The sequence below is a fragment of the Felis catus genome, chromosome C2 (genome assembly GCF_018350175.1).
Source record: "Felis catus isolate Fca126 chromosome C2, F.catus_Fca126_mat1.0, whole genome shotgun sequence".
NCBI classification, from domain to species: Eukaryota; Metazoa; Chordata; class Mammalia; order Carnivora; family Felidae; genus Felis; species Felis catus.
The window spans coordinates 151,905,604-151,922,681 of NC_058376.1; the positions used below are offsets into that span (position 1 = coordinate 151,905,604).

The 17,078-nt window shown below is 51.4% G+C and overlaps 1 protein-coding gene across 13 annotated transcripts in view; it reads left to right on the forward strand.

Annotated features, from left to right (window-relative positions):
* SCN5A (sodium voltage-gated channel alpha subunit 5) overlaps positions 1-17,078 on the forward strand; it is a 94,332-nt gene that overhangs the window by 43,403 nt on the left and 33,851 nt on the right. For 12 of the 13 annotated variants that reach the window (XM_045037857.1, XM_023260726.2, XM_045037853.1 and 9 more), the window contains 5 exons: positions 109-480; positions 5,345-5,477; positions 6,348-6,586; positions 14,616-14,789; positions 16,050-16,406. In XM_045037857.1, the coding sequence (XP_044893792.1) occupies positions 109-480; positions 5,345-5,477; positions 6,348-6,586; positions 14,616-14,789; positions 16,050-16,406 (1,275 nt within the window). The remainder of the gene's footprint in view (positions 1-108; positions 481-5,344; positions 5,478-6,347; positions 6,587-14,615; positions 14,790-16,049; positions 16,407-17,078) is intronic. The other variant, XM_045037855.1, reaches the window with a different exon arrangement.

The window sequence follows — 17,078 nt, forward strand, 5'->3', positions numbered from 1 at the left end:
GTGGCCAGCGAAAGCCCCGGATGCTCTGAGAAGCTCTCTCGGTCTCAGAGAACACGGCAAGGGATAGGCGCGAGTACATGAAGAGCGGGCTTCTCCCTGTGCCCCCAGAACCGTCTGAGCAGCGCCCATGGCCTCAGCAGGACCTCCGTGAAGCCACGCTCCAGCCGTGGGAGCATCTTCACCTTTCGCAGGCGAGACCTGGGCTCGGAGACAGATTTTGCAGATGATGAAAACAGCACAGCGGGGGACAGCGAGAGCCACCGCACGTCACTGCTGGTGCCGTGGCCTCTGCGCCGGCCTAGTGCCCAGGGACAGCCCAGTCCCGGGACTTCGGCTCTCAGCCACGCCCTCAATGGTAAAAGGAACAGCACCGTGGACTGCAACGGAGTGGTCTCCTTGCTGGGGACAGGCGACCCTGAGGCCACCTCCCCGGGGAGCCGCCTGCTCCGCCCTGTGATACTGGATCGCCCCCCAGACACGGTGAGCCAGCCCCGTGATGCAGCCCCAGGGCAGATCTGGTCTCCCAAACTGGCCACCAGTGCCAGGTCCAAAACACTCACCTAGTATATACCGAGCACCTGTTGTATACTGGGCTCTGGGGGTGAATAAACCTAGCAAAAAAAAAAAAAAAAAATCTCTGCCCTCACAGATTTTCCATGATAATGGGGGCAGACAGGCAAAAATCAACAAAAGAAGAAAATTAGGTATATATGTATACGTGGCATATAACGTTGATAAACGGGGTTAATAGTTAAATATGTAGCAACTGGTAAAGCTCGGGCACTGAGATGCCATGGTGACACAGGACTCGTGTCCTGGAGGCCCCGTGTGTGCCAGCCATCAGCCTGTATTGTCGCTGGATCCTGCCTAATGCAGGGGGTTCTGGGAAAGGGGCCAGAGTGGCAAGGGGTTACTTACAGGGTTCTGGGCAACAGTTATTGACCAAGCCTGAAATATTTCAGTAACTTACAAACTGGTCAACATTAGCCCAACTAAGAAGTGCGGTTGTAGGAGGGCAAATAAGTGTGGAAGAGCGGGAGCCCTCACTCATGAGGAGGCATTTAAACAAAGACCTAAAGGAGGCAAGAGTGGGAGCCGGGGGCTGCTTTCTGAAACTCTGTGGGGGGGAGGGTGATATAGCACCCAGATTCGGGACACAAACTGGGTTTGAATCCCAGCTCATAGCTTACGAGCTGAATGGCAGTGGGCAAGTTACTTTCTTTCTCTCTATGTCTGTCATCTGTAAAACGAATTTAAAACACCCATCGCGTCTTGTCATGGGGATGAATGGGCTCACGTGTCTATGGATATCAGGACATCATGAGCCTGCTGAGGCTGTGATAATGTCATAATGATGTATATATAGCATCTGAGGGAAGCATGCTCCGGGCCTAGAGAACAGCCAGTGCAAAGGCCCTGAGGCAGAAGCATGCCCACCCTTTTGAAGGAAATGCCATGAGGTCAGAATAGCTGGAACCCAGGGAGCGAAGAGGAAAGGAGTTGAAGTTACCATCAAAAAGGTAGTGGAGGGACCTGCCAAAGTGTGAAAGGCCAGCCAGAGCTCTTATCACTCGGTCATCTGAGCCCGTGACCGACCGATGACTGCCCAGTCAGCCCTGGAGTGTCCTTGCTGACCCTTGCCCCCCAACAGTGCCCAGGGCAGCCCACCCAGGAAAAGGGCCAATGTGTGGCTTATACGCCAGGGCCTGCAGGAGACGGGGGAGGGGAGACTTTCTAAGGAAGCTAGGACGAGACCGGAGCCTTGATCAGGAAGGTGGAGGGGGGGCTGAAGAGAGACCAAATGGCCAGTTTTGCTCCAGCTCAGACATTGGCTCTGGCTGCGGGACTTGATGTAGGTTAACGAATCTCTCTGTGCCTCAGTTTCCTCATCGCTTAAGTGGAAATAAAATAATATCCACGTCAGCAGGTCGTGGTGAGGACGAAAAGGGTTCAAACGTGTCTGGTGCTGAGACCTGTACTTGCCTCAGGTTCGAGTAATTATTATCTGTTACCATTACTATCGAGGAGGAAGGAGTAAAGATTCCTGGGGTGCGTTGCAGTATGCCAGAGGCCCTCACACTCCTCTGGAGCAGGGGGTCAAGGACAGGGTCCTGGGAGTGCCCTGGGCGCAGATCACAGCGTCTGGGAGGGCCTGGGAAGGCCCTAGCCATCACCTGGAAGGCGGGATGTCAGGCCTCCCAGGAACACCCGACCCTGGTGGTCTAGGCCCCCCGGCAGGTCCAGCCCTGGAGCCTCAGCCTTGTGGAATCAGATTCACCAGCCCAGAACACTAATAGAATTTCCTAATCTCATTAGGGAGAAAATCATCTCATTGTGCTGCACACGTCAGGAGGAATCCAAGTTCAAACACTTCATTACTGGGAACTCTGACTTCACCCTTTCTCACTTCTGTGGGGCCCATTTGTAACCTCAAAGGGATTAGCAGGCCAAGGGGCTTATTTGCAAAGTTAAAGGAATTAGCAGACCAGGATGGAGACATTGTAAAGTTAAAGAGATTAGCAGGCATAGGCCCCTGGGAATGCCTTCGCAGCTTCCACCGCATCGGATTGAGACATGTCTGCTCACTTCTGGTCTGAAAACAGGGTACAGTGTGGGGCACGTAGTGGGTGCTCAGCCAACACAGGAGAGGGGAAGAAGGGCCGTCCCAACAGACAGCTCATGTTTAATTTATCCCGATTGAGGGGGTGGAGGGTGAAAATGTATTCTGTCAGCTGTCTATATGAGAGTGCCTGTCCCAGAAGGCCAGATGGGGGTGGAGAACGGCCATTCTTCCTCCTCCACAGGTTAGACTGCATCCTCCTATCCCCTGGTCATCTAGCAAGTTATGGGCAGAGCTAGAACTAAACCCAAGCCCCTGATTCCCAAGTAATTATTCACCCAACCAACATTTATCCAGTGCCAGCCTTGTCGCGTTGAGTTGGAGGCTCCAGGAATATAGCAGTGAACGGCCAAGAGCTCTGAGCTCATGGAGTTTACACTGTGGTCAGGAAGACAGATGGCAAACTGGTCAATATTTCCAGATAGCGGTAAGGGTCATGGGACAGAACGTTGCTAGGGGGAGGGTTGGCGATGGCTCTTAGACTACTCAGGAAGTCCTTCCTGAAGAGGTGACATTCAAATTGGCAGGCAAATGCTTTGGGGAGCAAGCCACAAAGATACGGAAGAGAAGTGTCGTAGGCAGAGGAAGCAGCAAGTACCCCAGAAGAGTAGGCTTGCCGTGTTCGAGGCATGAGAGGGCCAGGCGGGGTCAGGTGTGGTGGAAAAGAAGGGATTTGGACTGTGCGGCACCTGTAGGCAATTGAGTGTGGGTTTACTCTAAGATGGGAAGCGTGGGGTGAGAGGAGGAGAGAACTGTCATGACTTGATTCACTTTTTAAGGGAATCCCTTTCTGCTGTGTAGGGAATAGAGGGAAGAGATGATAGAGTGCACCAGGGTGGTGTATCGGTCAGCTATTGCTACAATAATGCTGTGTAACAAAGTACCCCGAAAGTCAGTGGCTAACAGTAAGCCTTTATTCTCACGCTCACTTATCTGCAGGTTGACCATGGTTTGACAGATCTAGGTGGGGCTTGGCTGAGCAGCACTGCTTCGGTCTGCACACTGTGGGGCAGGCTCAGCGCTGCTCCATATGTCTCTGTGCCGAGGCTCAGGCCGTAAGGGTGGCAGCTACCTGGGGAGGCTGTGTTCATAGACGGTTACTGGAGCGCGAGAGCAAGGCAGACGGCGTTTAAGGTGCTCTTGCTCACGTCACGTCCACTAACATCCCATTGGCCAAAGCACGTGTGTCATCAGTGGGACAGGGACGGGTACCTCACCCCACAGTGGGAGAGCAGCAAGTAAATACTCACTAACTGATGACTCAGACTATTGCAGAGTGTCAAGGAGGAGAAGAGAAACTGGCAGAATTGAAGACATGCTTGTGAGTTAAGGGGGCCCTGTGTGTGGCTCCACTGGGCCTGAGCCACTACTGTTACAGCAGCCCCCGCGGCCCTCTCAGGAGCCTCTGCTTGAGTACTTCCCCGACTGGGGAGCTCACTCCCTCCCGAGGCAACATTTCAGGCCAGTCCCACCGATCGCAAAGGTTGACTTTGGCCTGAGCGCAGTTGGATGTGGTAGCCACCCCAGGCCCTGGCTCTGCCACCCCGGGGAGCCCAGGCCATCTTGCTTCCGACCCACAGAGATCGTAGAGCCTCACCCTTGCATGCTGAACAGCCCGGTGCCTTGCGCAGCCGCGGCTCGGGCTCGTGGACCCTGGTCACGCAGGGCCATGCCGCCGTGGCGGTGTTGTGGGCTCCCCGCGTGGCGCTGAGAGGCGGGGCTCTGAGCCAGCCCAGAGTGCCTGCTGCCGCCTCCCCTCCTCAGACACCACGTCTCCATCTCTAGACCTTCTTTTACTTACAAAAACGGTGCAGGTGCACCGCGACCAAGTCCCCCAGCGCAGAAGTGCAGAAGTGAAGGGCAACTCCGCCCTCTCCTTGGCCTCCCCCTCTCCTCCCAACCCCAGCCCCCAGAAACACTCCCTTGAACAACTCTGTGTGTGTCCTCCAGACCTTTCTCTTGGCTTTTCCACAAACTGTTCGTCTCGGAGGGGCTCCCGTGGGAACGCACACGGGACTGCGTCGTTGTCTTTATTGTCCGTATCCGAGTCCAGAGTTGGGTTGTATCCATAATTGATCTTAGGATTCTTCCCATTGATTAGTTTTGTTTTTATGGTATTAGGAAGCATGCCGCAGTGAACATCGTTGCGTATATATTTTTGGTGCACGTGTATAATTATTTATGAAGGTAGATTTGCTCGATGAGGAACTACAGAGCCAATTTAACATCTTCTTGGCCGAGAGAGCCAAGCTGCCTCCACAGAAGCTCCCACCAGCTGTGTCTAAGCGTTGTGCTTTATGCTTCTATTAATGTCACCTTAGAGCACGGGAGATTTTTTTTCTGTTTCTTTATGCTCTTGACTCTAGGGACCTTGTGGTCAATTAAGACTCCCAGATTGGTTTTGCATGTCCTAATGGATAATGACAGCATCTGGTTACATGTAGTTTCCTGTCCACGCTCAAGAATCACCACTGACGAGAGCAGATGACGAAAAGGAGAATGAAGGAGATAATGAGTGGCGAGAGGGATGGGGGAGTTATTAACAGGGAGGGAGTTCTCTGGGAGCAGAGAAACCCAGCATCCGTGTCCCATAAGGACCCCCATCCTGTCTCCCTGTGGCCCCCGAGACCCGAGTCCGGGACAGCTGCCCCAGGCCCAGCAGCTTCCCCAGGTTCAGCAGGACCCTGGCGCCCAGACTGATGCCTGTCTGCTGGTTGCACCCAGACCACCCCGTCGGAGGAGCCGGGCAGGCCCCAGATGCTGTACCCCCAGGCTCCACGTGCCGATGGCTTCGAGGGACCAGGAGAGCGACAGCGGGCGCTCAGCGCAGTCAGTGTTCTCACCAGCGCCCTGGAAGGTCAGCACCCCCGGTGTCATCCAAACGCTCCTCCTTAGCCTGACCTGAGCCAAACATCCCCCAGCTGCTTGGCTTGCCTTGGACGTCCCCACAGCTGGCCCAGGCTTTCTGGTCTCTGTTGCCTGTCCGTCCTCACCACGTCTGTGTCTCGTCCAAACCTCCCCCTAGCTGTCCTGGCCTGTCCCAGATGCTTACCAGTCTCATCCCGTCCTCTCCCAAGCATCCCCATGCCTTCCTGGGACCACCCTGGCCCAGCACGCCTGTTCTAGACTCTTCCCAGCCATTCCATGCCTACCACAGGCTATTCCAGGCATCCCACATCTGTCCCGGCCACTCCCACCCTAGGCAACCCCCAGCCATTCCAGTCTGAACTTGGCATCGCTCCCCAGTCTTGTTCCCTCCTGTCCCATATGTGTCCATATCTCTTCTAGCCTGTTCCAGGCACCCGCCATCTGTCCTAACATGTCCCAGATGCCCACGTCTGTTTTTCTGTTTTGCGTGTCCTTAGATCTGAACTTGCCTATCTCAGATGTTGTCTCATCCTCTTCAGCTTGTCCTCCTCTGAGCGTCCCCATGTCTATGTGAGACTGTTGTCTCGAGGGAGCCCAAATCTGTCCTAATCTGCCTTGTCCCAGTTGTCCCCACATCCATCCTGACCTCCTGTCCCTGTGGCCCTCCACTGTCGTATTTCCAGAGTAAGGGGCCAGGACACAAGCCACACCTTTCCTTGGCCTTCCGTGCCCCTCTCACGGTCCCCCTGTCATGTAGCAGCCCTGCCATCTCCCCAGCTAAGTCATATGTCTTTTCTGGAATACCAAATTATATGTGAGCCAGTCCACAAAAACAAACCTGCTCACTGGCTACCCCCAGAGTTGGAAGAGTCTCACCGCAAATGTCCACCATGCTGGACCCGCTTCGCCCAACGCTACCTGATCTGGGAATGCTGCCCGCTGTGGATGTCCATCAAGCAGAGAGTGAAGTTCATGGTCATGGATCCGTTCGCTGACCTCACCATCACTATGTGCATCGTGCTTAACACGCTCTTCATGGCACTGGAGCACTACAACATGACAACTGAATTCGAGGAGATGCTGCAGGTTGGAAACCTGGTAAGGGCCACTGGCAGCCGACTCTCAAATGGGCATCCCAGTGTGAAGGGCTCTTGGCCAGCTGGCTCAGCCTTCGTGGATAGCGAGGGGGGATTCAGAGCACAACAGGATCTTCTGAAGGTGGGAGTCATCATGGAAAACATCTTGGAGCAGGAAGTGTGAGGATCAGGTTTTAAGGAGCTGAGAGATGTAGATGAGAGTGAGAAGTTGGGGGTAAAGATGCCCAGAGGCTAGAAAACAAAAGTGAGTTGGGGGAGAACTTGAAATATGCAGGGACATGAGATACGGCCATTAGTATTGGAGGAGGAGCCTATGCAATAAAAGGCAGTTCTCTTAGGGAAAGGATGAATGGATGGAGAGGTGGGAGGAAGGATAGAAAGATGGATGGATGGATGGATGGATGGATGGATGGATGGATGGATGGATGATGGACTGATGGATAGTTGGGTGTAGTGAATCAATCAGGCAGAGCCAGATTTGCATTCTGACTCAGCTCTTACTATGTGACCTCAAGCAAATTACTTAGTCTCAGTCATTGGCAAAATAAGGATTTGTTTAATTTAATAAATGTAAAATTAGTATGACAATACCAAGCTCATAGGAAGCTAATGAGAATTGAATAAGATAATGTGTGTAATGTGCTTGGCTCAGAGTTTGATAAACAGTAAGCACTCGAAATAAATGATAGCTGTGGTCTGTGGTTATTGTCACTGTTGATGTTATTAAAGAGACTGCCCCTGGAAGTCAGAATGTCTGGGTTCTAATTCTGATGGGTTTTTTTTTTCCCCTGGAGATCAAATCAGTTCCTACCTCTTGATTCTAAAGATGGGAAACTGAGGCTCAAGAGGTGACATAGTAGTGGCAGAGCTGGGCATGTGACTACTGTCTCCTGACTCTGACAGGCAGGGCCCTATGGGCTCTGCCCAGCTAAGCACAGTCAGCCATTCCCAGGGGGTTCCAGGTGAACTCTGGCAAAGTGTCCAGTGGCCTCTGAAAGGAGCTCCTGGGATCATCACCGAGATTGGGTGAAGGAGAGGGTCATTCAGCCCAAGCGTTCTATTACTACAGAGACCGCCCTATCTTGGTTTCACAGGTGGTCCCCTCCCCCCACCCCAGGCAGGCAGGTCTCCTACACCATGGACTGTGAGGATTCTCTTCGTTTATAACTTCCCATATCTAGAACTCTAGATAGTTATCTTGGGGTCTACTCAAATTTTTTTCGCAAATGTGAGTCCATTTTGCTATAATTGTACTTTCGTTCCTTCTTCCATATGCAAATAGAAAGCTATATTATAGTCTGTAGGTGTCTCACGGAACAATTGTGCCTGGCTCGTGTTGGGTGGTCTTCAGGTGGGTTGCAGTTGAAGGCAGTTTTATTGGAATGTGACCAGCTGAGTTGGGCCGAGCAGCAAATCAAGGTGATAAAGAACACTGGTGGCTTCCCTGGATCACTGAGTTGTGACTGAAGTGAAGGTGTGTTAAACTTGGGGCTCTGTTATTAGTAATAAGTCATGTAATTGGATTATAGCTGCATTGTGTTTCATTTGGATAGCTTTATTGCTGCTACGTAAGGTTTCGATTGTCTTGAAGCTAATATATCCTCAGTGGTTTAAATGTTATATGTAAAGAAACAAACCATAAAGATAAGCATGGGAAAATAACCTCGGTATGGGAAAAACCTTTCCAAGCATGTCGTTAAAGACCAATTCCATAAAAGAGAAGATCGAGAGATTTGACTTTTAGCCAATCACTTGGAGAGCAAATGCAACTTTTGTTCCTAACACAGTGAACCAAAAATCCTGATGAGTCTCCTACTAGGAAACAACTAAAAATATAGGGCGTATTCTTTGAAATGCATATCAAAGCTCATGAGAAAAATAACAAAAATCCCCAAGTAACAAAAACAGAAAGGAACTGAAAAGCCATAGCAGTTTACAGGTGAGGTGTTTCTGTAGTTCCCCGGGTGGGGGTCAGGAGCAGGTGATATTACTGATTTGGGTAATCTGGGGATTTGGATTTCAGTGAACATGTAGAGACAAGACAAGTCTTTAGACATTGTGAGTAGGGGTTGGAACTGAGTAGCCCCATGAGAATATAGCCCTACATTTGGCAGAACAGTGAACCAGAAAAAACTCCTGGCACTGAATCTGGGAAATGATATAGAAGGAAGCTTGTCAGTCTCAGCCAGGACTGAAGAGGAGGAAAAAGTAAACCCTGGAAGCTTATGACAATGAATTTGGCCTTCTGTAGATGTGGAGTTCAGGTTTATAGCTGAGTGTTTCTGGAACCTATGCCTAAAGTTTAACAGATAAAGTGATCGTATGATATGTTGATATGTTGCTGCAAGAAGCAAGCACAAAACTTTTCTGAAAAGACACACTTTTAACCCAGGCCAAGTGTATTCTCGAAATTGCAAAATACACAAGGAAATACCCCACTATGAAGAAGAGTCAGCAGACACACACACACACACACACACACACACACACACACACACGGAGGCTTATCCCCTTAAGAATGTCCCATGATATAACTGTCGAATAGAGATTATAAAGTAAGAATGTTTGTAAAAACTAAAGACATAAAAGAAGGAATTAAAGGGGCTCCTGGGTAGCTCAGTCAGTTAAGTGACTGACTTTGGCTCAGGTCATGATCTCACGGTTCATGGGTTCAAACCCTGTGTCAGGCTATAGGCTGACAGCTCAGAACCTGGAGCCTGCTTTGGATTCTGTGTCTTCCTCTCCCTCTCTGCCTCTCCCCCACTTGTGCTCTCTCTCTCTCTCTCTCAAAAATAAATAAATAAAACATTAAAAAAAAGAAGGAATTAAAAACATAAAAGAATAAGACAGCTTTGGAAAGGAACCAAATCAAATCTCTAGAAATGGAAAACAGTCATTGGGATTAAAATCTCAATATATAAATCAAATAGCACATTCATATAGCTGGGGGAGAGAATTAAATTAATATAATTTTAGATCTAAGGAAGTTGCCCAGAATGTAGAACAGGGAAGTAAAGAGACAGAAATTATGAAATCAAGGTTGAGAGACACGGAGTCAGAATGAGAAGGTAAGGCATACAGCTGATAGGAGTTCCAGAAGGAGAAAGTAGGAAAATGGGGGCAAAGGAATATTCAAGGAAAGAATAGGTGAGAACTGATAAAAGAAATGAACCCTTAGATTCAGGAATTACATCCTGCACAGGATAAATAAGATATCTAGACATGCTGCACATCAAAAGCAAAGACATCATACAGCAACCAAAACAAGAAAGACTGCCTACTAAAGGAACAACAGTTAGAAAGACGGCAGAGTCCGCAGTTGCTTCAACAAAATCCAGAAGGCAGGGACATAATCATTTCACAATTCAGGGAGAAAACACTAGACACCCTAGAATTCTATACCCATCATCCTACCATTGACAAAGGTATGCTAAACAAAGACCAAGAGCCTACTACACACAGACTGTCTCTCTGAAACAATAACAAAAATTTATACTTCAGAAAGAGGTAAAAATGACTGCAGAAATAGGAGTTGAGAAGATCCTGAAAGGAATAGTAAGAATGTGGGAAAAACCAAGCAAGCATTGACTGTAAATACAATAATAATAAGGATTGCTGATTGGAGGGTATAAAAAGTAGGAACTAAAATATTGAACAACAGCAGCATCTAAGATAGGCATGGAACAGGGATCGGAGGTAGGATGGCCTAAATTCATGTACACTATGAAATATTAATTTAGATGTTATGAACTCAAGACTGATTGTTAAAACTTTTTAGGGCAACCACTAAGAGGATAGGAATGGAAAGTCTTAACTGCCAAGCCGGTAGAGAGGAAAATAGAGGAATTTTACAATTTTACAATTCAACCTGATAGAAGGAAGCAAAAGGAAAAAAAAAAATAGAAGCACAAAATAAAATGAAGACGTAGGTCCAAATATACCAGAAATCGCAATAAACAGAAGTGGGGACTGCACTCACCAGTTAAAAGACAGATCGTCAGTTTGGCAAAGAAATTACACACAGCTATATGTTTTTTTTACAAAAGACGCCCAAACATATTTTGGGAGACAAATCCCTAAAAGGGATTGAAGAAAAAGAAATGGAAAAAAGATAGAACAGTCAAATACTATCAAGAAAATTAATAGAGTTATATTAATACCAAACAAAAAAATACTTTAAAGCAGAAAGTGTTATTGAGGGATAAAGAGATCCAAAACATAAAGATGGAAGAACGATTCACCAGGAATATATAACTCTAAACCTTCATGCACCAAATTACATAGCTTCTAAATATGTAAAGCAGACAGTGAGATCAATTTAACAAGACCACAGTCTTAGTGAGAGGCCGCCCTCCATAACTGATGGGTCAAGCTTACAAAAGATCACCAAGGATCTAGAGGACTTGAATAACAAGAATAAAAAGTTTCATTTATTGAATGTGCACAGCACAGCACCCAACAATTAAAGAAAATACACATGAAACATTTACAAAATGACCACATTTTATGTCTCAAAGCAAGTTGCAGCAAAGACAGGGTATCATGCATTCTTCAATCTCCAACCACTGTGCAATTACATTAGAAATATATGTGTCAGAATCTCATTGACTATCCAGTTCCATCTCCAGAAATTTATCCTAAGAACAGAACTGGGCAAGACGTTTTCAAACATGTATGTGGATGGATATTTATTATGGCAATATATTTAATAGGAACAAAAGAATGCCCATTGCAGGGAGATGGTTAAACTACTTATGGCATATCTGTACAGTGGAATATTCCACAACTGTTCAGGAAGGGAGGAAGAAAGGGAGGGAGGGAAGGAGGAAGGAAAAGGGAAGGGAGGAAGGAAGGAAGGAAGGAAGGAAGGAAGGAAGGAAGGAAGGAAGGAAGGAAGGAAGATGCCATAGATCATGTTTAATTGGTATTGAAGGACGTTTACAAATAATTAAATTTTAAAAGCAAGTTTATGGTTCCATCAGCACTGCGCAGTGGCCCCCCTGCCAGAAGTCAAGGAAAGCACGTCCCCACCCACACAGCCTCTGCCGACCAGATCCCAGTGAGGCTATAAAACGGGCAGAATTGAAGGCAGACCCTACCTGGGCCTGGCACTCTTGGCCACTCGCATCCATCATAATAAAAGCTGCTGCTGCTAACAATAATGGCCCTCTCATAGGAGCCTCTGCCTTGCATCCATTAGCTCTAACCCTTAGAGATCTCCTCTGGGGTTGTTATTATCCCCATTTTCCATATGAGGACACTCGAGGCTCAGGGAAATGAGGAAACTGGCCCAAGATCATAAAGTGGCAGATCCAGCTTTGAAACCTGGGTCTGGCTGCCATTCTCTGCGTGTCTTAAACCATCAAGCTTTGATCACAAGGCCTTAGAAAACCCGAGCTGGTCCTTTGGAAGGAAGACTCAGGCACCAAAATGTATGCATTTGTAAAGCAATGGTTCACAAGCTTAGCTGGATGTCAGCGTCACCTAGGAAGTTAAAAACAAAAACAAACAAACAAAAGACAACTCAATACCTGGGCTGCACTCCAGTCCAATTTAACCAGAATTTCTGGGAGTGGGACCCAAGCATCAGTATTTTTAAAGCTCCCCAAGTGCCTCAAGTTTGAGAACCAGTGCTCGAATCACCTGGCAATCTAGTCAAAATGTAGGTTCTGCTCGAGCAGATCGGGGCTCTTCAAGATGCTGCGTGTCTAAAGAGCTTCCAGTGATCACTCCCCCAAGAGGCATTCCCCAAGAGCCTCTGCTGTCTTCTTCTTCTGACTTCCAATGCCAGCTAATATCTGCTCTCTTGCGGCCAGAATAGCCTTGCACCCGGGCAAAGTGAGGCAGGGATCTTTCCTGAACTCCTTTCCCAGAAATGAGTGTTAGCATCCGTGGGGCTGTCGAACGGGCCTTAAGAACCCACCTACCCTGGCGTGCTCAGGCAGGTGATGGGGGAGACCAGAGGGCCAGCCGGGGTCAGAGGAAGGGGCTTCCCAGGCCCCACCCTTAGGGGTTCCCAGGGAGACCCAGTGCAGGGAGTGTGGCTGGCAGGACACCGGGCACTGCGGGAGCTGAAGGTCGGAAGCCCAACCATTTGTGTGTTTATTCGACAAATATTGGTGGACTGCCCGCTGGCTGGGCACTGTTCTTGTTGCAGTAAGACAGAAACGGTCCCTCCTGTGGAGATTCCAGTCTAGCCAAATCTGCAGCCACATACACAGTATGTCGGATGGTGGTAAGTGAGGGAAAGAAAAATGGAGCAGGGAAGAGGGATGAGGAGTTTGGTGGGAGGGGGTCATGATTTTAAGCATCAGGAAGCCTCATCCATCAGGTGGCTTTTAAGCCCAAACCTGAAGGGAAGGAGCCCGGTGACTGGGGGAGGAGGGGATGGCCCAGGGAAAGGGAGCGGCACATACAAAGGCCCTGAGGAGGGAAGAGCAGGGAGGAGACCAGCGTGGCCGGAAGAGCAGGAGGAGAATGGAGTCAGGGGGATGGAAAGGTTCTGCGTTACAGAACCCGGAGACCGGCTTGGGTGCGGAGGAAAGGGGCAGAAGAACCCACGGGTGTCTCCCCACATGTGAGGGCAGCCCAGGCATTGGAGCTGAGGCTGAGAGATGTGGGGGGCCCTCCCTTCCCCAAGACCACAGCTGGTGGGGGAACAGTTCCCTCTGGGACCGCTGAAGTCATGGGGCCCGCCCACCTGCCATCTGGTCCCCGCTCCACCCACCCCACCGCTGCCCTACCCCCCACCCTGGCCAGTAGCAATCCCTGCCCCCAGCCCACCCCTTATCCAGACAGCAGGGGGAGGGGCTGATGCAGGTACCCCTCCGTCTCTCCTTTCGGCTCAGAGCCCCCTCAGGGTGCCGAGGGCTAGGTGATCCCCTCCTGTTTACTGACCCCGGCAGGCTACCTCAGGCTCCCATCCTGGCCTCTACCTCCCTCACAGCTGCTGAAGCCCTGGTACTGTCCCCAGGGGTGGTCTGGCCCCTCACCCACAGAACGCCCTAGTGCCTCCTCACTGCCCTCACAATAACCCCCTCAGCTCCAAGAAGGCCCCAACTTCCCGCCAGCCGTGCCTGCACAGGCCATCCCCACCTCCAGGAGCCACGTTCCCGTCGAGGCAGCTGGCACATTGCAGAGCAGTTGGTTATGATCACGGCTGCCTGGCACACCACGCGATGGGCTCCTGGACCGCGGGGCTCTGCTGGCCCAGGCTGGGTGGCTCCGAACTGTGTCAACGAACCAAGGGAAACCCAGCCTCTGCCTCCTGGAGACTTTCTTCGGGAGGCAGAGGCGGTTCCTCTAAATCTTGAAGCACAACACTGAGTTCATTTCCTGCTTCTCGAAGGTACTAGCTACGCGTCCCTGAGCACATTGCTTAACCTCTCTGTGTTTCCGTTTCCTCGCCTGTAAAATGCGGATAATGATCCTTTCCTCGTCGAGTTGTTGGTTGGGTTAAAAGGAGCGTTCCAGCCCGGGGCTGGGACATTGTCAAGGCCTCAAGAAGGGGGGGGGGGGGGGCTGGCTGTTACTGCAGTGACAAGAGTTCAGTGCGTGGACAAGGCAGAGCAGGAACAGCAGGGGCAAAGGCCCCGAGACCTGAGAGCCCTGAGTGTTGGCGGGAATGCGTGTACTTGGCCCTCGCGGAGGGAGAGCGCTTCCGGCGGTGACACGGGCTGGAAGGTGTCAGGCTGGGTGGTGTCACCCCCACCTCGGCCTCCCCTGCCCCCAGGTGCCTCCTAGAGCTGTGAGTCTGCCTAGAGCCTGAGGCGGGCCCGGCTGTTTCTGAGGGCCAGGCCAGCGGGTCGCGGGTGGTGAGCTGAAGAGGGAGCTAGGGCCGCAGGTATCCCCGAGGGGCTGGGCCGTGGCCGAGCAAGCACCCACTGGGAGCCGGGGTGCAGCCAGAGCTGGCAGCCCGGGGGGGGGGGTGTGCCCCCGGGGTTGCAAGAGTCAGAAAGCAGGGCGCCCCTCCTGGCCAGAGGGTCTTTCCAGCCCAAACACTGGGCACCCCGATCTGTGTGCCTCCCCAGGTCTTCACGGGGATCTTCACGGCAGAGATGACCTTCAAGATCATCGCTCTGGACCCCTACTACTACTTCCAGCAGGGTTGGAACATCTTCGACAGCATCATCGTCATCCTGAGCCTCATGGAGCTGGGCCTGTCCCGCATGGGCAACCTGTCAGTGCTGCGCTCCTTCCGCCTGGTACCCGGCTGGGCCCGCTGCAGGGGGGTGGGGTGAGGGCCCGGGGCACTGAGGCCACCCCACCCCCCGAGGTCACCACTCAGTTTCCCCTGCTCGGACCCATCGTGCCTTCACCCAACAGCTATTTGCTGGGTACCCCGGCGCTGGTGACGTGGGGGGTACAGAGAGGGGCAAGATCGGAGAGGTTCCTCTGGGGGGACTATTGGGGTGGCCGTCCTGATGACTTGCAAGGCTCTTTGTGGCTCACCGTGCCTCCTTTAGTCCTCATAGAATCCCAGGACAGGAGCTAGTATTACTGTATACCCATTTCACAGATGAGGAGAGCAAGGCTTAAGTGAAACGAATTTCCCAAAGCCACGTGGCAAGGAACAGGTGGGAGCCGGGTCTGCCGACAGCTCCCCTGGGGCTCTGCCCTCCTGATTTCAGAGTCAGCATGTGGGAACCTCTAATGCACATACAAATCATCTGGGGATCTTGTGAAACCACAGACACTCATTTAGTAGGTCTAGGGTGATGCCAAACTGCTGGTCTGTGGACCACTCTGAGTGCAGAATGCCTGAGACGTCCACGCAGGGGGCTGGAGGAGATCAGGGAAGGCTTCCTAGAAGAGGTCTGGGCAATGTTGGGTTCACTGGGGGCTTGGAAGGCAGGATGGTAGGGGCAGTCGAGAAAGCGGAAGCTATGAGTTCTAACCCCGACTCCGCTGCCATGATCCAATGGACGCAGACAAGTTGCCGCACCTTTCAGGGTTGGCTTCTTCATCTGTCAAAGGAGGTAAGTGCCGGCCTCCTGTGGTTATTGGGAGCTCTGAGTGAGGTGAGCCATCCTAAGCACGGGCCTGGCACAGCAGGTATCCAGTAAGCGCTAAGCGCCTGCCCCCTTTCTCCGTGATAACTGAGAGGAGAGAAGGTTGGAGGCAGTTGGGCAAATCAGAGATGGTTTGACCTGAGAAGGATGAGTCTAGAAGAGGAAGGACATTCCATGCTGGAGGAATCTACTGGGAAGTTCCTGGAAGTGAGCCTGAGTCGGAAGCCGGTGTAGGGACGAAGAGCAGGGCTGATGGGCGGGGGGGGGGGGTGATCTGGACACGGTGACCTGACTCCCAGAGCAGCGCCCGGTGAAGTTGCCCTCAGGCTGTAGAGAGGAACAGCAGTGTCCGCTCTTGGGGAGACGTGCCCACAAGCTCCCTGGGTTTTCAGGCGGGAGCTAGTGGGGCAAGGGTGTCCGTGGGCAGCGGGACAATGACGCCTCCCTCCCCAGCTGCGTGTCTTCAAGCTGGCCAAGTCGTGGCCCACGCTGAACACCCTCATCAAGATCATCGGGAACTCAGTGGGGGCGCTGGGGAACCTGACGCTGGTGCTGGCCATCATCGTGTTCATCTTCGCCGTGGTGGGCATGCAGCTCTTTGGCAAGAACTACTCGGAGCTGAGGCACCGCATCAGCGACTCGGGCCTGCTGCCTCGCTGGCACATGATGGACTTCTTCCACGCCTTTCTCATCATCTTCCGCATCCTCTGTGGCGAGTGGATCGAGACCATGTGGGACTGCATGGAGGTGTCCGGCCAGTCGCTGTGCCTGCTGGTCTTCTTGCTTGTCATGGTCATTGGCAACCTCGTGGTAAGTTGGCCGCACATACACCACACACACACTCACCCGCCCGGTCACCCATCTGTCCATTCACTTGGCCTTCCTTCCATCCATCCACTCGTTCTCTCGGCCTTCCATCAAACCGTCCATCTACCCATCAGTCTCGCATCATCCCTTTACCCGTCCGTCCATCCCCCTGTTCGTTACCTGTCCTTTCGTCTGTCTCCTCATCCACCACCTCTGTACCCATTTACTCATCCACCTACGCGCTGATCACCAGTCCATCGATTCACTTATCCGCTCATTCTTCCAACCCTCTGCCCGTCCATACACCTCCCGACCCAGCCACCAGTCTACTTACCAGTCACCCACCCGCCAACTCGCCCGTCCATTTGTCCACCTCTCTGTCGATCTGTCTACCCAGTTACCAGTCCTATCTATTCATTCACTCCTCCGGCCATCCCCACTTCCTCATTCTTTTACCCCTCCACTTCTCTGCCCATCCAAACCCATCCATCAACCCCTATTCGTTCATAAACACACACGCACACCCCTACCTATTCATCCATCCACCTGTCCATCCATCCATCACCCACATTCTTACTCTCTTATCTGTCCCTCCACTCATTAATCCACCCCACATCCATCTGGCAATGCACTCATCCATTCACTCATTCACCAGTCCTATCCATCCACCCATTA